The 22,603-nt window shown below is 35.6% G+C and overlaps 1 protein-coding gene across 1 annotated transcript in view; it reads left to right on the top strand.

Annotated features, from left to right (window-relative positions):
- Positions 1-19,699, top strand: part of BMP5 (bone morphogenetic protein 5) — a 114,199-nt gene extending 94,500 nt beyond the window's left edge. The window contains exons 4-7 of the mRNA XM_006728135.3: positions 653-847; positions 12,787-12,863; positions 14,190-14,300; positions 17,706-19,699. Coding sequence (XP_006728198.1) covers positions 653-847; positions 12,787-12,863; positions 14,190-14,300; positions 17,706-17,855 — 533 coding nt within the window. The 3' untranslated portion in view covers positions 17,856-19,699. The remainder of the gene's footprint in view (positions 1-652; positions 848-12,786; positions 12,864-14,189; positions 14,301-17,705) is intronic.
- The last annotated feature ends 2,904 nt before the right edge of the window (positions 19,700-22,603 follow it).

Below are 22,603 nucleotides of genomic sequence, written 5' to 3'. Positions count from 1 at the left end.
CAGAGAGGGAGGAACTCTGAAACTGCCATGATTACTTCAAAATACTTTGTGTTGAGAAGGAACTGGAATTTAAAGCAAAACTCCATCTCCAGCAGGGGCTTCTAGAATGACCTGTGAAGAGCTTTAAGTAGAGCATAACTTTGTCAAGTTTGCTGGGCACAGGCCAGAGGTGAAGGGGGAAGGCTATCAGCACTAATTAACACTTGCAAGGCTTGAAAAAGCTGGAGAAAGTGGAAACAGCCAGGCAGCCATTCAGCTTTTATCACTTAGAGGAAAATTATAGGGCATTTAATGCAGAAGAGCCCATAGCTAATATTTTTGAAATTGTTATTTAATGTGGACATTTCCAGGCTGATGGTAGTGAAGCCTTTCCATTTAAAATACTGCTGACTTCCAGGTCTGAGAAGGATCAGTTAGTGAACGAAGCCCAAGGGCGTTCTGTGGTGAAGAATGATGCAAAATGTAAAACCAAGCATGGATAATTGTCTGTAACGGCAAGCTTTCAGTGTTTATAAAAATCTTTGGCCTGCAGGGAAAACATTCTGATAATGTTTTAAAAAGTAATGTTACTTTTTCAAAGCACCCTCAGAATTCATTCACATCAGGTAAACTTTCTTTCTCGTAAACCAAGCGCTTGTGCTTTCTGTTCTAGGACGCAGTATCAATGTAAAATCTGCTGGTCTTGTGGGAAGACATGGGCCTCAGTCAAAACAACCGTTCATGGTGGCCTTCTTCAAGGCAAGCGAGGTACTTCTTCGATCCGTGAGAGCAGCTAACAAACGGAAAAATCAACACCGCAATAAATCCAGCTCTCATCAGGACTCCTCCAGAATGTCCAGTGTTGGAGGTAAGATAAAGCCAGAGCAACCCTTATGCACAGAGAGTTATGGGGTCATATGTTGCAAATCAAGTAGCCACAATAAATTTACCCTCTGGCTATACCTTTGTTTGGTCTATTAAATCATCCGGCAATGCTTCGAACATCCTCAGAATGTTTCATCAGTGAATCACTCAGTAATTCATTTCAAAATATACATGACTTGCCTTTGTATGTTGAAAGATTCAGTTCAAATTAAAATCAAGCTGGCAGTAATAAAATTATGAAATGGCTACATCAACAAAGTCTAGCCAAAACTCAACTACACAACTTGCTGAGTTGACTTCCTCGGGGCCTCTCAAACATCGATGGGCAACAGGTAAATTCAACATAAAGAGATTTCTTTAGTACTTAAGACGATACATGTGAATCATGCAGTTTCCATTTTCTCTGACAATAAAAGCAGCAGAGATTATACGGAAATTGAGGTAATATTTACATTTCCATTAATTATTTGGAAGACTGTTATCTAGATAATCTACTTTATGTGTGTGTGTGTGTGTGTACGTACACACATGTGTATAAAATCTAGTAACAAAATATTACAGATGCACAATGATCCTAATGTGCTCACAATTTAATCTATCAATTGATAAAAGAGGAGATAAAAGTACAGTCAATCTGAATGAATCTAACTGCCAAAACCTGAAATTATTGAATCATTTTATTTATACCAATAAGTACCTTGTTTAGTCCAGGCTGCAAACAGATTTTCATAAGCTGTTCTTAGATGAAAATGATGGCTATTTTATTCCAAGAAATTTTCTTTATCTCTAAAAAATAAATCTGTTTGAAGGGGAAAGTTTATCCTAGAACATCCCAACTTAGTACAATATGTTTGTTCATTTGAAAAATATGTGTTCTATGTTAATGGCCACCATATGCAGTGTACTTGCCAGGCCCAATGGATGAGCTGGTGAACAAAACAGACACGATCCCTGCATATGGTATTCAAGCAAATTAGAATGCTTTACTCTTCCAAAAAGACACATTCAGACAGTATTTGCCATTATTCCTGAAATCTTCATTTTTTTCCCCAGTCACTTGAAACTGAAAAATCATACTGCAATTTTTTTATTATTCAAGTGTGTATGAATGTTAGGTAAGAATGATTATAAATAAAACAAAAAAATAGTTATGTATATATATTTATATATACATAACTATATATATATAATTTTTTTTTTTTTTTGCACCTGGAACTCTCAACAAAAATACTAAACTGGAATTCATTGGAATCTTCCTAAAATATGGGCACCAGGACAATCATGTTAGATAGAAGTCTATTTGATGTATTTAGTAACAGAAATGGGGAAGATTTCTATATGAAATTACATTTACTGAATTACATGCTATATATAATGTTTTAAAATAGTTTTCCCAACAAATAAGTTTAACCATATTTTTCACTTGAAAGTAAAACATGATATTAGTGCCTTGTTACAAAGCTATTTTATAAAGATCTTCATAAGATATTTAGTTTGGCAAAAATTATAATTGCTTAATATGAAAGATGGAGAAAAATAACTTTCTAAGACCTTTTCTTCCTTGTAAATACTAGCCTGTCAAAGTTGTATATTTTTCTTTTCATGTAGAATGGTTCTGAAATTGCTTGAAATGTTTTTAATTTGATGTAGCAGACTGCATTAAGAAAAAGTTTTGTTAAACCATGAATAGAATAGTGAATAATTTTTGAGGAAATTATAAAGGGAAAAGTGTAAGTCGCATACTTATTATTGGAGCTCATAAGGACTGTGGCAGAGGTGTTCCAGAGACTGAAATCATCAAAGTCCTTTTCCCTATTGGTGAACTCTATTTATCTTCTCTTTCTGACCACAAGTAACAAATGTACTTCTATAACTAGAGATTAATAAAACACATGGAGCAGAAATCATGTAACTTTTCACCAGTTTCCTAACACCATTTAGAGTACAAAATTATTCTAATATAGACCAATATTTTCTTTTTAAAAAGTTTGTCATTGGCAGCCATTTCTGTGAAATATGTGGTAGATAGTTTTGGAGCATGTCCATATTTTGATAATAAGAAAGAAAGTAGCTGGTTTGTGTCTATGAGACATAACCTTTCAATAGGTAGTAATCAAGCAGATGGGGAAAAAGTCTCATAGGATTTGGCATAACAGACAGGGGCTTAAGGAAAGGGAATGCTAATATAAACACAAAATTTGATACTTAGGAAACTTGAAATGCCAGTGAAATTTTAAAATTATTCAAATATAAATAATAAATGCTGCAATAGTACTAAGCCTTTACAATAAAATACTGTTTGAAGACTACACTGCTAAGAGAGAAGCCTGTGGGGGGGAAGAGAGTTGTATTAGATGTTTGCCTGATTGCATTTTTTTCTGCAAAGCATGTGTCAAATGTCGAAAGTCTCAGTTAGTGCAGGAGAATTAAAACCCAGGTCATTCTTGCTTTCTCTACCCAATTTTTTTCCTGTTTCAAAGAGTCTTGCCTTCCAACTCTCAATGATCCTTTGTTCTTCTATACTCCTATGGAAAAGCCTAGAACAATGTCTAGCACAAAACAGGAACTTGTTAAATAAATTAATGTGTCTGCTGAATGGAAAAAACTAAATTCCCCTTTCAGGTCAATATACACAGAAACACTGCCCCCAGATTTTCAGCAGAAACTGTCCTTCTTTGTTCCTCTTGAGATTTTTGGCAAGGAGGTTGAGCAAACATATTGTGTGAGATATTGCCTCTTTCATGAGGAGGCAGCATAATGGATGTTTATTTGAATTTGGGTGTGGAGGAAAGGAAATGAAGGTAATAGCTAATTTTTTCGTTAGCTTAAAAAGGCTTTACGTACTAGATTGATAAGGTCTTAAAGAATCTACTGAGAGCAAGATGCTCTTCTAAGGACTATATGAGTGCTGAAAAGAATAGAGTATTAAGAATTTGGAAGAATTAATAAGACAAATGGCAAGTCCTGGTTCGCTGCAGAACTGCTTGCAAAGATTGCTGATTGTGTGCTGGATACTAGGGATTGTTGAAAGTGAAGCCAATCCTTAGTGGCCCTACCTGAAACCATGGTGATTTCTTAGGCCAAGTCTTTCAAAAAGTCATTAAAATGGAGACATTCTCTACTTATCCTCAACTCTGATAGGTAGTGTCTTTTGCCTAATATATATAACATAAACTCATGCCACTTGGACAAACAGATGTTAATCAAAATCAGAAAGAACAATTAATTATAATTATTTCTTTAGAATGTTTTATATCATATAATTAATACATATTTTCATTATTTAAAGATAATCAAATCATCAATAATACTAAAGTTCTGGGGTGCCTGGGTGGCTCAGATGGTTAAGCATCTGTCTTCAGCTCAGATCATGATCCCAGGGTTCTGGGATCGAGCCCCACATCAGGCTCCTGGCTCAGCAGGGAGCCTGCTTCTCCCTCTCCCTCTGCCTCTCTCCTGCTCAGGCTCTCTCTCTCTCTCTGTGTGTGTCTCAAGTGAATAAATAAAATCTTCAAAAAAAAAAAAGAAAATATTTAATAATACTAAAGTTCTCTCTTGATCACCTAAATCCTTTTGAGATAGGTTACTCTGATACAATTAGATCAACATGGTACCTATACTTGCAAATCTTTTCCCCCATATATACATCTCTTTTGGAGAATATATTTTTATTATGTGTGTTTAATTACATAAATGATATATCTCATGTATTTTTAAAGACTCTTTTTTAGAGCAATTTTAGATTCACAACAAAATTGAGAGGAAGGTACAAAGATTTCCCATATACCCCTGCCCCGCAATGCTTAGCCTCCCCCATTATCAACATTACTCATCAGAATGGTGCCTTTCTTACCAAGGATGAATCACAAGGATGAATCCATAATTGTCTGAAGTTCATAGTTTACATTAGGGTTCACTCTTGGTGTTGTACATTGTGTGGGTTTGGACAAATGTATAATGACATGTATCCATCATTGTGGTATCATACAGAGTACTTTCACTGCCCTCAAAATCCTCCTTCCTCTGGCTATTCATTCCTCCCTCCCCTTAGCAATGACTGATCTTTTTATTGTCCTCATAGTTTTTACTTTTCCAGAATGTAATAGAGTTGGTTTTATGGATTTTTTTTTTAAATATGTCTCTGCCATCTTTCAAATTGAGTGACCTCACTCTTTTTAATGGTTGCAATATAGTCAACAGTGCTTCTGTCAGAGTTTATTTGGTCATGTCACTCTTAAAAGACATTTTGGTTGCTTCCAAATTGGGGCTCTCAAGATCAAGGCTGCAGTGAAAATCTTACAAGGCTGCACATGTGAGAATGTTTCTGATCCATTTGATTTCTATAATAATTAACACTAAAAACTGTTACTTGTGCCCTGAATCACACAAAAATTTTGGAAATCCCTCCTAAAACAGCAATTTTGGTGTCTATATTATCTACCTGTACATTTATTTATCTATCATCTCTTTATCATTTTGTCATTTAATCCTGGGCCCACCACTTCTTATTTGTATAATCTTGGACAAAATGTCACCTTTCTCTGCCTCTGTGTCTTCATCTGTAAAGTGAGAATGTTAATAGTATCTGCCCCCTAGGATGAGATTACATGAGTTGTGAGGATTAAATGAATTAATATGTGTAAAGAACTAAGAACAGTGGTGCATGCTTATTTAGTGTTAGCCATTATTGTTGTTACTTCTTAAATGAGTTCATATGGTTTGGTTTTTCAGAACTGGTACATAAATAGTTCAGACTGTTACATCAGAGAAAAGTAGAAGCTCTCTTCCTAAAAAGTACCAATACTCCTGGTATTTCTTTACCTTTGGAATTTCTTGGCCTTTGAGACTTCAGAAGCAAGAAGGATATTAGAGGTTTTAACTAATTTAACTAATCAGAGGTTTTAACTAATCTACCTGAGCAATTAATTATATAATATAAAATAAATGTGTCAATAGACATTAATGCATTGTGTCTGTTGCCAAGTCTCTGTCTAGAGAGAATATATCTGGGCATGATTTACTGTAAAATAGATTTATTCAATATTAAATGAGCATCCATTATGTGATAAGCACAATATTAACTATATGCTGAGAAAAGATGGATAGCTAAGGATCTTGCTTCTTAAAAAGCACTCCCACAGACAATAGGAAAGACATGAGCATTAGTAATTATTAAGAGGTCAATTCTATTAGAGTAGGTATAAGGTACTCAATAGTAGGAAGGATAGAGCACCTAAGCAGCACCTAGGTATGGCTCCAAAGACTTCTTGAGAGACTTATATGAGAAAGAATAGACATTTTCCAGAAATGGAAGGGTGGGTGAGGCCATTTTAGACTGATGTGCAGTTACAGAGGTATGTATCCATGTTAAATAGCTGGGCATGCAAGTTTTCTTGTGAGAGAGGTGTGAGAAAAGCTAGAAAAGTATGCAGGAACCAAATTATAAAGACTAAGGTATGCAATAATAAGGAACTATGGTGTCTTCATGTAGGCAATTGGAAAAAGGAGTGCCATAATCAGATATGCATTTTAAAAAGTTAAATTTGGCATCAGAATGAAGGATGGGATGCCGAGAGAGGAAACTGAAAGCCCAAATAATGATTAGGAATCTAATCCAACACTCCAAGCAGTGAAGATTATACACTGAAGAAAGGGAAATGGAAACCAAAGCATGTGGGTGGGACCAGCAGGTAGTGATGAGACAGGACTCTGGTTTGGGAGTGTCAAGAATAAGTGGAAGGTATAGGAAAAAGATATGGATATGAGCTCAGATGAAGCATAGGACTTGGCAGTGCCATAGAAAATAAAGTAAAAGAAAAAAATCAGGAATGAAGCCTCCCATGGGAGGATTAGTCCTTTAAGTATAGGCAAGGAGAAAAAGCAATTCCATAAAAGAGACAGAGACTTATGGTCAGAGATGGAGGAGGGGAGCGGGGGTGAATTGTTATCCTAGGACAAAGTTACTGGAAGAGGATGTTGAGGAAGTATGAGGTAACCAAGAGAGCAAAGGGTTTCTAACAGGTTATCTAGACTAAAAATGAGTCAGTCAGTGGGCTTTGTGGACCAATTTAAAGTAGGACATGAGGGAGAAAGAAAGAACGTCAAGAAACTTACCAAATGTTCTTACTTGGGCCACTAGATGACAAGTAATCCTGTTAACCAAAGTAGTGAGCATTTTTTTTTTTTTAAAGATTTTATTTATTTATTTGACAGAGAGAGACAGCGAGAGAGGGAACACAAGCAGGGGGAGTGGGAGAGGGAGAAGCAGGCTCCTGGCTGAGCAGGGAGCCCGATGCGGGACTCGATCCCAGGACCCTGGGATCATGACCTGAGCCGAAGGCAGACGCTTAACCGACTGAGCCACCCAGGCGCCCTTTTTTTTTAAAGATTTTATTCATCTATTTGACAGAGAGAGAGAGAGAGAGAGAGCACAAGCTGGGGGAGCAGCAGGCAGAGGGAGAAGCAGGATCACTGCTAAGCAGGGAGCCCAATGTGGGGCTCGATCCCAGGACCCTGGGACCATGACCTGAACCAAAGGCAGCCACTTAACTGACTGAGCCACCCAGGGAACCCAGTAGTGAGCATCATAAGAGTATAAGGTCAGAAGTAAAAATAGTGAGTAGGAGGCATCCAGGAAGCTTTTATTTAGAGATGTCTGGTAAGCAGTTGGAAACTCAGGTTTGTGGACAGTTTTTGTCAGTAAGCTCAAAGATGAAGATATTAGCTGGATCATCCACATAGACGCTTTGCTAAGCAGAGTTAAGCAAACATACCAGATAGTTATTATTTTGTGGTATCTGTTCTGTGTCAGACATTTCTACACATAGACAAATACAGTTATTCCTACACAAATCAATAACAGTAACTCTTAGTGGGTTGTTCATAAATTCAATCAAGGAATTCACTGGATATGGAAGATGGTGATTAAGATAGAATAGTAGTAGCATTTTTATTTTATTTTTTTAAAGATTTTATTTATTTATTTGACAGAGACACAGCTAGAGAGGGAACACAAGCAGGGGGAGTGGGAGTGGGAGAAGCAGGCTTCCCGCGGAGCAGGGAGCCCGAAGCAGGGCTTGATCCCAGGACCCTGGGATCCTGACCTGAGCCGAAGGCAGACGCTTAATGACAGCCATCCAGGCGCCCCAGTAGTAGCATTTTTAAATCCCTCATCTTTGAAGGGATTGTTATGTGTTTGGGGTTTATCCTGAATTTCTCTACCCCCAGGGCCATATCAAAATTTACATTATTAAATAGTTTATTATAGCTTTATTCCTGCTTCTTTGCCTCTTACACCTTCATTCAGTTGTTATTTCCATTTTCTATAAATTAGTGAAAATCCCGATGCTTAGGTGCTGACTTCCTTTGTCTCCTTTTTCTGTTGGGAACTGAGCATGAGAATGCTAACACTTCTTTTGTTTTGAAACACAGTATCTCATCATATTTGGCTTGTTTAAGCTTTTGACATGTTTAAATGTTAAATTCTATTTTGGATTTTTTTCTTTTATTTTCTAGATATATCTACATTTCATCTCTTAAGCCAATATTAGATTTAAACAATAAAAAATGAAACCCATATTGGTATATGGAGTTGTCTGGATTTAAAATTTTTTTTCCCCCCACTTCATTGCTAAACTAACCCATGTTTATTTATTTGGTTGGTTGTTTTCAGGGACTGGTGGACAGACCTTTGAACTCTCATGTAGAGTTCAGGTTTTTTAACCTTTATGTATGTTTTTTTCACAATTTTTTTCTAAGACAAAATAACTTCTTAAAAGTTTTTAAGAAAAGCTGTTTGCAGAAATTGATCATAAAGAAGTTTGTGTTAAGTATTTAGCAATACTTCCAATATTTTGGCCCTGGTTTCCCAGTAGTGTTACCATTAAAAGACAAAACGAAGAAATGCTGCATTTGGAATATCTGCATTATGGTTGAGGAATGTCAGCATGCTTTTCTAGTGTCCTTGTAGCACCAGAACATTTTAGTAATTTCTGTTAGAATTCTTCATTTCTGGGCAGGGTAATCTGTAGTAGGTAGCATTATGTCCATTTCATTTTAATTTTCGAGGGGCTATCAATCACTATTTTTTAGAGATATAAATTTAATTTCCTTGCCCTTCCTCCTTTAGTTTATTCTGCCAACCATTTATAGTAAACCTAACTGCAGACTTTGCTGGTTTGGGTACAACATTTATTTCACTCATGCATTAATTTTTATTTCTGACAGAATAAGCATATGGTCCTAACGCTCTATGAAATCAGACTCTTGGAATCAGATTCTATTATAAATTCCATTGCTCGTTACCTTTATGTGATGTTACATTCTATACATCACTTAGCCTGTATGAGAACCTGCATAGATGGAACAGATCTATTTTGACTTTTAAGTTTTACTTTCTTTTTTTATACACATGGAATTCGTGTAACCATATACGTAGTTTATGGCTTTTTATATATACTTGTATGTGTTATTGGGCACAATGTCTTTATTCACATTCAGTGTTTTTAATTAAGACAAGGATGAATGAATAAATATTCCCATTATTGTCTAATGCAGGGGCTGGTGAAGGAAGGCCCGGCGGCCTGTGTTCGTATGACACAGTTGCTAAGAATGGTTTTTACATTTTTAAATGTTTGAAAAAGACTCAGAGGAAGGATAACATTTTGTTTCCCATAGAAATCATGTGAAATTCAAATTTTAGCATCCGGAAGTAAAGTTTTATTGGAATATAGCCGGATCCATCCATTTACATAGTCTATGACTGCTTTCACATTATAGCAGCAAAGTGGAGTCATTGCAAGGGAAGAGACTACTTAGACTAAAATACTTACTATCTTTAAAAAAAAAAAAAAAAAAAAGTTCCTGACCCCTGGTCTAATGCATAGCTGACTTTTTTCCCTCTAAATTTCAAAACGTTTACATAATCAAACTAACACCAGAATCAATAATTTCTTTTCCCTAAAAATGATACAGAGAACTTATCCATTTAATGTTATTGTACTTAGTGTTACCATATGCTTGTCCATCACCTGGACAAAATTAACTCCTTGCACCATTCTGATCAGGGAAAAAGTTTACCTAAAGAATAAGAGTGTCGCATTCCAAATAAATTCTCTTTCTCCATTTTCCGTCATTATCTACATACTTAATTTGTTTTAATAAAGCTAATTGCACAGCAGGAATAACTCTGACCTAGAAGTAAAAAAGTCTGAGTTCAATATTTAATCATTATTTTGTTTTCTAGGCAGAAATTAAATAAAGAATTACTTGAAGTAGCTGTGAGAGGTGGATGACAAGACCCTCTAAGACAGGCTCCATGGATTTTTGATGTGCCTACGTTTTCATTAGAGGCTGAGGATAATTAAGCTGGAAGGTGACATCTTAGGACACACTACTCTGCCGAGTAAACTGCTACATTGATTTGACAGAGAAGACTGTCAGAGTTAACGTAGTAGTTATTCCTAGAAGAAAAAATTAGCTGTCTTCTTTGAGGATAAGTTATTTTGCTCCCTAGCCCTGTATTTTTTCCTCTTTTGTATTTCGTATTGGAAATAATAAAAATGGGTTAGCTTTTAGAATGCTGTTTGTATAAAGTGTGAACAAACGCCAAAGAAGACAACAGAGATTTTCTTTTTTTTTTCAAAGATTTCAAATTTTTTTTAAAAGATTTTATTTATTTATTTGAGAGAGAGAGAGAATGAGAGAGAGAGAGCATGAGGGGGGGAGGGTCAGAGGGAGAAGCAGACTCCCCGCTGAGCAGGTAGCCCGATGTGGGACTCGATCCCAGGACTCCAGAATCATGACCTGAGCCGAAGGCAGTTGCTTAACCAACTGAGCCACCCAGGCGCCCCGACAACAGAGATTTTCTATAAAGCTCTGTGTTTCTTTGGTATTACTTTAGTCCAGATGCAATATTGAGGCTCTCCTTTAATCCTTAATTTTTTTTTTTTTTTTTTTTAGGAGCAAGCAAGAGGGTGGGGGAGGGGCAGAAGGAGAGGGAGAGAGAGAATTTTAAGCAGGCTGCACACTCAGCACAGAGCCTGACGCAGGCCTCGAATTCATGACCCTGAGGTCACCACCTGAGCTGAAACCACAAGTTGGGCGCTTAACCCACTGTGCCACCCAGGCAACCCTAGCCTTAATTCTTTTAAACAATTATAAAAGGTTATGGGTTTTTCAGATTGTATTCTAAAATATGTAAAGGAAATAATGTATTTCCTTTCCTTCCAGTCATTTGTGGAACACATTGAGGAATTCATTTATTAATTCCTCAAATATTTATTGAGTACCTACTGTGTGTCAGAGACTGTTTCTGAAACTTGGGATATATTCAGTAAACCAAACAGAACCAACTAAGATTTTTGACCTTGTAGTGCTGACACTCTAGGGGGAGGAAACAGACAAGAAGAAATGTGCATAATAAATGAGTAAAAGGGTTGACATATTAAAAAATAAATGAAGTGGAAAAAAAATAAGAGCAAGGTGAGGGAGATCAGGAATACCTTGGTGGGAGTTGCAGTCTTAAATAGGGTAGTTAGTGAAGGATTCACTGACAAGATGATGCTTTAATGAAAAGTTGAAAAAGCTATAGGTGTTAGCTGTGTGTATATATATATCCAAGGGAAAAGCATTAGGAGGAGAGGGAAGAGTGAGGGTGGGAGGAAGCTGAGCTGGGTGGAAAACAGCAAGGCAGTGTCACGGCCAGAATGGAGTGACAGAGAGGAAGAGTAGTGGGAAATGAGTCAAAGAGGTAATGGGGTCAAATCAGATAGGGCCTTGTAAACCACAGAGGATATTTCATTCTTAGTGCTACAGGGAAACCCAGTGGGACTTCTTGCTGGGCAGTGATATAATTTGAGTTACTTGTTAGAAGGTCTACTTGATTGCTTTGTTGTAGATGAGCAAGAACAGAAACAAGGAGAATTAGCAATGAGAATATTGCAGTGATTCAGGGGAAAGATGATGGCAGCTTGGACCAGGAATAGTCATGGAGGTGGTAAGAGTAGGTGGGTTTTGGACCTATTTGAAGGTAGAATGTGTAGGATTTCTCGATAGATTGGATGTGAGAGTAAGAGGAAAAAACAGCATATTTTGGCTTTCTCTCTCTCTCTCTCTATTTCTGTTTCTCTGTCTTTGCTGGGAAAGCTGCCATCAGTCAAAAATGGAAGGGTCTACATGTTGGACAGGTTTTGGGGGAAGAATCAAAAGTTCAACTTTGAGTATTCTTTTTTTTTTTTTTTTTTTTTTTAAGATTTTATTTATTTATTTGACAGAGAGAGACAGTGAGAGAGGGAACACAAGCAGGGGGAGTGGGAGAGGGAGAAGCAGGCTCCTGGCTGAGCAGGGAGCCCGATGCGGGACTCGATCCCAGGACCCTGGGATCATGACCTGAGCCAAAGGCAGACGCTTAACCGACTGAGCCACCCAGGCGCCCATCAACTTTGAGTATTCTGAGTTTAATATATTTATTAAAATAAAATCAACTCTGTAAGATCCCAGTTGGTACTTTCCCAGGGTCTGCCTCATGGAAGATGTTAAAAAATATTGCATGAATATTTAATATATGAAATATATTAAGTACTACTATAGTGTGAATTAATTAATAAATGAGCATTCATTGAGCAGCCAGTACTCAATGAATGACAGGCATCAGATTGTGCACCATAAAACAGGGAGTCTAACCAAATTCTTGTCAGAACCTCACAAGGTAAATGGTATTGACTCCATTTTACAGAAGAAGAAACTCCGGACAAGTGATTTGCCTACAGTTCACGTGGTTAGTTAAGTGGCTCTAGCTTTAAGATTCAAGTTCATATTTTACCACATCAAATACAGCTTTTTAATTTTATCAGTGATCTCACAAAAGAAATAATAGGATACTGATAGGCTGACATTTGTTTAAAATCTGATTTTTATCTTCAGATTATAATACAAGTGAACAAAAACAAGCCTGTAAGAAGCATGAACTCTATGTGAGTTTCCGGGATCTGGGATGGCAGGTAAGAACAATCAGTCAACTTAGGTGTTTCTTTTCTCTTTTATTATAAATCTGGAGTTACTCGTAATCTTTGTTAGTAATTTTTCCAGTACACTAACCAATTATTTTTGATATGACTGTTCAGTATATGGGTTATCCACATCATTTTTATTTCCCCATTATCCTCCCACCATTGAAACATCATTATTAGGGTTTACAGTAAAAAACAACTATGCTAAAGAAGAAACGTAACCCTATGATATTTAGAAGGTGGGAAAAGGTGCTGTTGTTTAAATATCCCAAAGTTTTAATTTTAATACCAGTTTTTCAGATTAACTTGAGCAATTCCATTTGCCCCCAAGGTCTCAAACTCTAGGGCTAGGAAATAGAATCCTTGACTACAATGTCTGTTATAAAGTAGAGCTACAGAAAAAAAATTTTTTTTCCCCGAACCTAAAAGTTTTATCGCTGTCTTTTCCATATGCTTCCCAAACAGGGTGAGGAGGAGGATTTAACCAAAATAGTTTTTAATGTCTTTATGGATTGGTACTTTAAATTGAAGTCTTTAGACTACATTATCCTATTACAATGGATTCGCAGAATTGAATTTGGGCTATCCCATTGAAAAATAATATAAAATGTAAGCATTTTAAAATTTTATGATAAACTTTCAACACAATTCATTCAATAAGTTTACATTTGGACCAAGTTTTACTTCTTGGGGAAAAAAAAATCAGGGCAACCTATGCCCATTTTTTGGCTTCCCCCAAAATTTCATATGCAGTTCTCAAGAATTTGCTCCAATTCATTTCATCCAAAGAGACTCTAAAGTTAACATGTGAATGGAAAGAAAAACAGTAAAAGGAACAAATATTAAAGCTTTTGGATGTTGTCAGGCTTCTAAAACCAGGAGTGAGTTATTAAGAAGTAATGGGAATTATCTCAATTAAGTTTATTCTTCTTTTCCTTTCTGGTTAGCTTGAACTTTCCAGAGTTCATCATTTCCTGTTTAAACAATATTTACAATGCTATTTAATGATTATGGTTTTATTCATGAATACATGAATTAATGCATACTATGAATATCCTACATAGCAACCTCTTGGGAGAAATTACAGAGGGCAATTTCTTGTGAAAATATTTATACTTGTGTTGTAAACTTCAACTTAAAAATAAATTAAGGGCTTGAGGGTAGCTGTCTTGTTAGAATAATTGTTGGATGAAGAAGAGAAACCTAGCCAGACTAAATATGGGTATTATTTAAGAATTACTTTATTTTTATTTTGGTGATTTCTTTTATTCTTTTTCTTTTTTTTTCTCTTTCTCTTTTTGTGTGTGTGCATTCTAGGACTGGATTATAGCACCAGAAGGATATGCTGCATTTTATTGTGATGGAGAATGTTCTTTTCCACTCAATGCTCACATGAATGCCACCAACCATGCCATAGTTCAGACTCTGGTATGCTTTGTCTTCATAGAATTGAAAATGGTTTACGATGCAAGCATCATATAAACGTTATTTTAAAGGAAAGCATCCATTTATAGCTATAAATGCATTATTTTTTTCTTTAAAGCCCTTTTGGTACTTTTTTTTTAGAGCCAAAGTAACAATTGTGTGTATAGTCAGGAAATTCAGGCTGGTTTAAAGAATAGTCCTGATTCCAGAATGGGGAAGGATTCAGCTAGGAAAATTGGAGTAACCACATGAAGTGGTCAGTCTGTACTGATTTCTTCACTATGCAATATGATTAACCACACAGGTTCCCAGGGGCTATTTCTAACCTAGCAATTCATTAGTAATCATTGCAAAAACATTGACTAATGTCCTTATTGAATTTCATCTGAGGGCTTTTACTCTAATTATTTAAGAATGTTCCACAACATACTTTAGTATTATGAAACTTCTTCAAGTAGAATATAAATAAGTAGAAGATTCATTTCTATTTCATGATCCTTATATTTTTTATAATCTTTAAGGTGGCATTTCATCTTCATTTTTTCCTTTCCTCATTCAGGAATTTAGCAGTGATTTAATCTCTAATAACCTGGGCTTATTTTTGTGAAAACAATAATGAAATGTTGATTTTGTGTTCTCTAAATGGTTGTACTGTATCTAATGAGCTCATGAAAGCTCTTGAGAGTCTGACATACCTGCCTTATGGTGTGGGACTTACTGATCGGGCAGAGGTACAATCTCTGGAAGACTAAGTGAGAGGCTCCTAGAAGGTGCAATAGACCATGTGATAAAATTCTGAATTAATGTTTCGGTTAATATGAACATTTTAACTATATGTCATCGAGATAGAAGGAAGAGGATAAATTGTTTTAGATTCAAGACTTAGTAACAGAAGTAGCTATTTGGTGAATGGCAGTAGGAAAGCAGTAGCCATAAGGAAAAAATAATCTATCTTTGTGGGTAAGTCTTGTTTATGATCAACAAAAAAAACGGAACTATTAGAATTTGTGGGTTGACTCTTGAGGTTATTTTTTTTCAGAATTAATTTAAAATTTAAAGCTGATGGAAAGACTATCCCAGTTTTCTTCTGAATAAGGAATGGTATATATAAATTGACAGATTAAATCCTTGAATGACTTGATGTTTTCTGGTCTGGACATCATAGGTACTGGAAAAGAGACAGCAAAGAGGCACGTCTATGGCAACTAGAGCGTGGGTGTTGCCAAAAACTCTGGAAATAACCTTGGAGTAAAGAGAAACAGAGAGATAAAACAAATGCATATTTTGAAAGGCGGTCATTTATAAATATTCTTCTTTTTGTTCTTGACCAATGAGATTGCCTACTTCTGTGCCATATGCAAAGTATAGAGGAAGTTCCTGGGGAAATTTTAAGATTTGTTATGCTTTCATCTTTGCTATATCTAGAAATAGAAGTACTTCTTGATACAGGATCTCATTTCTGGGGGATGGGGAGCTTTTCAAGGATGGGTGTGTTGTATTCCAACTTCTTCCAGTAAAAAGAATCTCTGTAAACGCTAGCCGTCTAGCCTTGCCTATGGGAATTCATGATGACCCAAAAGGCAAGCACAGAGAGACAAATGTGGCTGTTTCAAGCCTTGGAAGAATAGCCATGGTCACCGTCTTTCCGTAGGGTCAAAACTACAGCCACTCTTAGCTTATAGGGGAATGACACTTAATATCTCAGAAAATTCTTTTCCTCCTTATATTGTCATCTCAATGACTCAGAAAGCAGACTTCTGCTTCATTAAATATGTATCTAATGTATCAAAGGTTGCCTCAGGCTAAGCAATGCTTAATTATTGAAAAAACTCTGTCAAAACACTCTCCCTCTCGTTTTTCTTTTTCTTTTTTCTTATGAATATATAACCACGTATTGTCAGCTTTTAGGGCTGTAGTCTAGAAGGCAGTGTCAAAAAACAAACATTAAAAAAAAAACAAAACATCTGATGGGGACTTGGAACAAGACCCTGCTCTGCCTCACTGTCCTGGGATATGGGACATAAGTCATTGCAAAACTTGAAGCATACATGCGAAGTTTGATTTTTTTTTTTCCTGGCATTGTGCACTCTGTACGTTTGTTCTGTGAAGGACATGAAACAAGAAGACAGGCATGTTTGTTGCTAAAGGAAAGCATATTTGTGACTAATATGTTTGAGAAACCATTCAAGAACAATCCATTTTTTTTTTTCAGAACGATTGCTTTACGAAGCTGCCAAGGTCATTGAAACAAGGGGTTATCAATCATGTATGTGTGGGTTATGGAAGATCAAGCTGATGAGGGACACAAGCTGCATCTGAAATTTGTAGAAACTATCCAACTTTTAGTTTTGTGAGGTCTTAGGAAATTTCAAGTTCATGTCAGATCACCTCATTTTTCCTGCTGTTTCTGTCCACATGCAGGGCTCCTATATCATTTCAGCCAGGACATTGTGCAGCCAAAACTCTAAGAGGCTTTTTGTGGATCCCTTAGGACTCATCAGTGGGACTTCCCATAAACTCCTTTGGGGGAAGGGCCAGGGTAGGTGGGTGGGAAAGGGGGAACCATGTTCTGGCTCCTTGCTCAATGATTGCAAATCATAGGCAGACTGCCAGTCTGATCAAAATGAGAATAAACCCTTTGCTTAAGCATTTCACTTTCAGTGTACAGCTACCTTTTGAGGCTTTTGGAAGAGAGCGATATTCAATTTGTAAAATATCGAGGCTCCGTACTTCTGATTTAGCCGAACGTGCTTTTTGGCACTGGTCTAGGAGAGAAGGAAAGTAAAAGGATATTAAACTCCAGCCAGTCTGGTAAAAAATTCTGTAGAGAAGAGTTGAAATCATTGCTTTAAAACAAGTTTTGGATTATACCTGGAGTTCACTTTGCTGTGATTTTTATGTATCCTTTACTGTGGAAAATTAAGAGTTGGTGTAACTTTTATGATTTATTGTTTAATTGTCCTTTAAAAGATAATTCTTAGATTCAAATCTTTCTATAGTCTCATTGTGTCCCTGCATTGATTTGCATTTATAACTTTTGTTTTTCTCATGAAGTAGATAGAAGTAATTGTTCTAACCAAAGGCAACTCAGTGCTAGTTGCCATGTTCTTTCCCCCAGGAAAATTTCCACCGAATATTCCATAGAAGGAGTTTTCCTTATTTGGTAGAATATTTTTCAAGGCCCCAACACATAATTAGAACTGGTGAGTTGACTCTAGGTGTTAATGCTTAAAAATACATCCTTCACTACCAGTCCCCAACCCCCAACTCAGCCATTGAACATAAATAGAAGAGTGATAGCTTAAGGGTGTGCCTGATAGTGTGACAAAACAAGAATATTATTTGAAAGCTGTAGACAAAGTGTCTATCTTGTTTCTTAAAAAAACAAAACATGTGTTTCTTTCCCAGGTTCATCTGATGTTTCCTGACCACGTACCAAAGCCTTGTTGTGCTCCAACCAAATTAAATGCCATCTCCGTGCTGTACTTTGATGACAGCTCCAATGTCATTTTGAAAAAATACAGAAATATGGTAGTGCGCTCATGTGGCTGCCACTGATGTTAAGTAGTAATGGTAACAAGAAAAAGATCTGTGTTAAGGTTTATGACTATAATAAAAAGTATGCTTTCAGACAAGGGAATTTCATAAAATTAGTCTGGTTCATTTCATCTCTGTACCTATGTACAATATTGTGTATATAGTCACTTTTATTTATTTAAAGGTATATATTCTCCTTTGTGGATGCCTTATCAATAAAATCTATTTCATAGGTCTATTACACAATAGATAGCCTGGTGTAACTTTCAATGGGATATGCTAAGTCCAATTCAATTCCATTTCAACATTTTTTCTAATACGATTTTTTTATAATTTTCTGAAATTAGACAGAACTCCTTTGCATGTTAATCACTGGTGAAGGAGATTGAATGCATTTGGTTATGTTGTGCCAGTGAAAACTGATAGGATATTTATTTAGAAATAAAACTAAAAAAAAAAAAAACCCAAACAAAAATGCTTGGGTAAACACAATTTTTCTTTCAGAGTTTCTGCTTCATTAGATAAAGTGAAATGTTGACCTGGATTTGAATAAATAAGCTGTAGGCAGAACATAGAGGCTGAAAGATTACACATGATTGTTATAACTGTTTGCTTTAACAGAGTTGGTGTAACTGGAGGAGCATGTTCCTTCTTGGCTTGTGTATTGTAGATTTTGCAAAGCGCTCAAAGCTTCAGGAATTCTGTGGAGACAGGCTTGAGCCTGTGTCCATAACTTTCCAAGTTAACACTAAAAAATTGTAGTACAACCTTCTTACCTCAAATAAATCATGTCTGCCTATTATCTAGAACACTACTGCTGCAGATTTTTTTCAGATTTAAAAACAGTCCAAAATAAAGAAACATTTACATGCGCTCTACTTCCCTCCCCACAGACAAGAGTCACTGCATACATAAAACATAGCGCACAAAGATGCCGACAGAGCCATTTTCTTGAGCTCTCCTTTATAACTGAGTTTGCTGATTGATGTGATGCAAGGGATTTTATTTAGGGTAAAAGCACTGAACTAAACTGAAGGAAATTACCAAAAATCCCAGAATGGCTTTGACAGAATTGCCATTTCGAAAGAACAGCTGAAATCCATTTTTCATATCTTTGAGAACGAGCTCAATGAAAACCTTATTTTGTAAGGGGATTTTGTAAACCTTCCTCCAAGCACAAATAATTCCAAATGGGAAGGTTCTGTTGTGTGTATGTGCATGTGTATTCTTCCCTCTGAAATTAATTTATTTTCTTTCTTTGCCTTCTAAGGCTTTTCTTTAACACACATTAACTTTCGGAAGAATGACATTTAGATGGATTACTTGCAATTTATGGTGGCTCCACGGTTAAGCTTATTTACAGCTCATCTAAAATATTCATAAAGCACCATTTATTAATCACATTTTTGGACTTTTCAAATAAAACTTATATCAGAAATAGCTTCAAAAATATTATGGTTTTTGTTTGTAATTCAGGTATATTACAATGTTGTTTTAAAATACAGTTTATCAAAGAAAATTTGATAATAACTATATTGGGGGGTACATTAAGTAATATATTTTTAAATAAATAGTGTACCATTGTAAGAATAAGAAACGGAAGTCTATTATATGATTCTTCAAATGTGCTGTTTAAATATATTTCTATATTTTAAAATATATTAAACTTGTGATGTTAGTTTCTACTGATTTGGCTCTTTATTTAAGAGGGATACAAAAATGTAAGTATGTCATAAGCTGAGACTCTAAGAATATCAGATGTAAAATGTTGGTGGATTACATGATTCCTTATGTTGTTTTTAATTGCCCAAACTGGTTTTTGTGTTTTTAATAAATAATCCACTGTTAAATGGACAAAGCAACAATCCATGAATTAAATATCTTCTTAATCTGCCCAAACAACAAAGAAATTTTTAGAATAGCAAAAATGATAAGGATGGAAAATTATCTCACTTGTTCTTTTTCACTTGAGAGGAGATAATTGGCATCAGTATTTTCATAATTTTTCAGACTAGGTATATGACTATATATACATATATGCACATATGCTCAGTTAAATTATTCTCAAATAGCTATAACAGTAAATTTGTAGTATTACTTTGGTAATACTTAAGCTACTATCAGAAGCCAGAATAATGTAGCCTGTTTTAACAGGATCCAAACAACTCAGGATTTTTTAGCTAGTTAGGTATTGGTTTTTTGTTTGTGTGTTTGTTTTTAAATTTCTTGCTTTATATGTATCTTGCTTTGTAAAGTGGCCCTAACTCTTTTTGAAAGTAGAAAGGCATAAATCACAAATATCAAGTTCTTTAAAACTAAGGCAAAAATAAATCGTCTGCGGTGAACTAAAGAAATAAGAAAAACACAAGAAAGAAAATCGAAAATTATTTTTTTTCTCAAGAACTGTCATTTTATAATCCCTATTTCACCGTCATCGAATCTGAGCCAGAGTCTACTGGCTACTATACAGTCTGGCAAATATCATCTCCCAAGAAATTTACAATGAGTAATGTTTTTGATGCAGTTCCGTTCAAGGCAGAAGAAATCCTCTTTCCCAAAAACAAGTCACTATCTCATAACTACTCAGTCAAGTGCTCCATCTATCATCCAATTTTCATTTCAGATTATTTGCAGTTCTAGGTTTTCTGCTTTGCATTTTATTTTATTTTATTTTTTCAGCCTGGAACTTTTTAAAGTTAGAAGTGAAGATGCCTTTGCTGATGAAACATATACGTTGCTAAGTATACATATATACATCTGTATTTTATCACGTTTGGTTAAGATCATAATTGAGGAGAAAGTAGGAAAAGTAACAATCAATGCCAGTATTTATTCTTATTTAGGCAGAGAAGTGACACTATATCCAAGTTAGCAATTTAAAAAGAGCAAGGGTTCTGCAAAATTACCTCAATGTCTGTTGTAATATTTGTTGGTTCTGCAAAATTACCTCAACGTCTGTTGTAATATTTGTTAAAGCCTGTTTGAAACATGGGTCTTTCAAAGACAGAAGAACTTGGATCAGATATAGCCTTTAAAAAGAAAGAGATATTTCAGAAGTTTTAAAACACGCACCTTAACCTTTGCATCTCAGTTTCAACTTTGCAGAGGCAGCTAGCCTCCCATCATTCCTCAAAGGTCAACATATATACACAATGGAGAGAGAATGGGTAGATGCACTACAGCTTCTGAAGATTATATATAGAAGGATAAGAGACAAAATACTGCATAAACAGTCCCTGGACCCAGCCAGTTTGGAAACAGAACCTAAGCTGAGGGGTTAGTGAGGTGAACAGTATTTTTTCCCCAGTTCGCTGTGGCTACTACTATGTGGTGAAATATAATAGAACCTACTTAAAAAGTTGGACTGTGTTTATTTTTCTGCAGATACTTATAGAAAAAGCCCAAACTAGGGAAATAATTCTCTATTGAGCCACAAGGCCAATAATATATCTTAGATTATGTATCTTTATACTTTCTTCAATAATTCACATACACCCACATACATACACACACTTATAAATAAGTATATTTTTATAAGTTTTAAAGAAGAAAGAATAAAAACACGAATACAAAATATTTTAAGTGAACCAATAGGACTTTGGGGAAATAAAAATATAATACAATGGGAAATTTGAGAGAACTTAAAGTATATGAGGATTAAAGGGAGTTCTAACGTCCATTTAATCAGTATTCCAGAAAACTGGAGACAACTTTTGGGCTAACAGCTGACCTCTTTATCAGAGCTGGCTCCTCAACTTGGAAGTCAGTCAACATATAATGGCTATCTTCAGACTGCTAAGGAAAAATAATTGTCATGTGGAATTCTATATCTAGCAAAACTATTCCAAACATTAGGGCAAAATAAAAACATTCTTAGGCAAGTAAAACTGAGAGAGAGTTTATCATCAACGGCAAAGGCACTGCTAAAGGTTTTACCTCAGAAAGAAAGACAGCCCCAAAAGGAAATATATATAATAACGATGAGCAAGAAGATGGGGAGATATGGGGCTAGCCTAAAATAAATAATAATGTCTCATAATTGTGGTTTTAAAAATCAAAAGAATTAAACTGTCAAATCAGGTTGAATAGAGTCAACATACAATGGAAGGTGGATGGTTGGAAATAATAGGCTTTGCATTTTACTTAATGATGATTAAATTAAACTCATTAACTTCAGAACACAAAGTAGTGTGTATATTTTAAATCAGGGTTGACAACATTTTTCTGTGAAAGATGTGATAATAAATATTTTAGGCTTGGGTTTTCTGTCCCAACTACTCTACTCTGCTGTGGGAGCAGGAAAGCAGCCATCGGCGATATGCACCCTAATATGTGTAACTGTATTCCAATAAGATTTTACTTAAAAAAAAATGTGGTGGGTGAGGTTCGGCCCATAGTTGGTACTTTGCTGACCCCTGTTCTAAACCAGTAGAAGGGATAATTGCAATGTGGTAACATACAGTGAATTCAACAAGATAAAAAAAAAGAAAAGGGTTTTAAAAAACATAGCAAAGGGGAAATATTGCATATAATAAAATGATGGGAGTAAATCCTTACATAGTCACATAATATTACATGTAAATGGACTGAAAAGATCACTACCGCCGGATTGGATTCAACAGCTAGTAACGTTCTGTTCAAAAGAAACACACCTAAAACTTTAAAACACAGGAAGGTTGAAAGTAAAAGGAAGGTAAAATATATACCTAGACAATACCCACCACAGGAAAACTGGGTTAATTATATTAATGAAGTATATTTACATTTTA

The sequence above is a fragment of the Leptonychotes weddellii genome, chromosome 8 (assembly GCF_054177405.1).
Source record: "Leptonychotes weddellii isolate Sample4059 chromosome 8, ASM5417740v2, whole genome shotgun sequence".
NCBI lineage: Eukaryota > Metazoa > Chordata > Mammalia > Carnivora > Phocidae > Leptonychotes > Leptonychotes weddellii.
The sequence above is the reverse complement of the archived record's forward strand: the minus strand, read 5'-3'. Positions and strand labels throughout refer to the sequence as shown.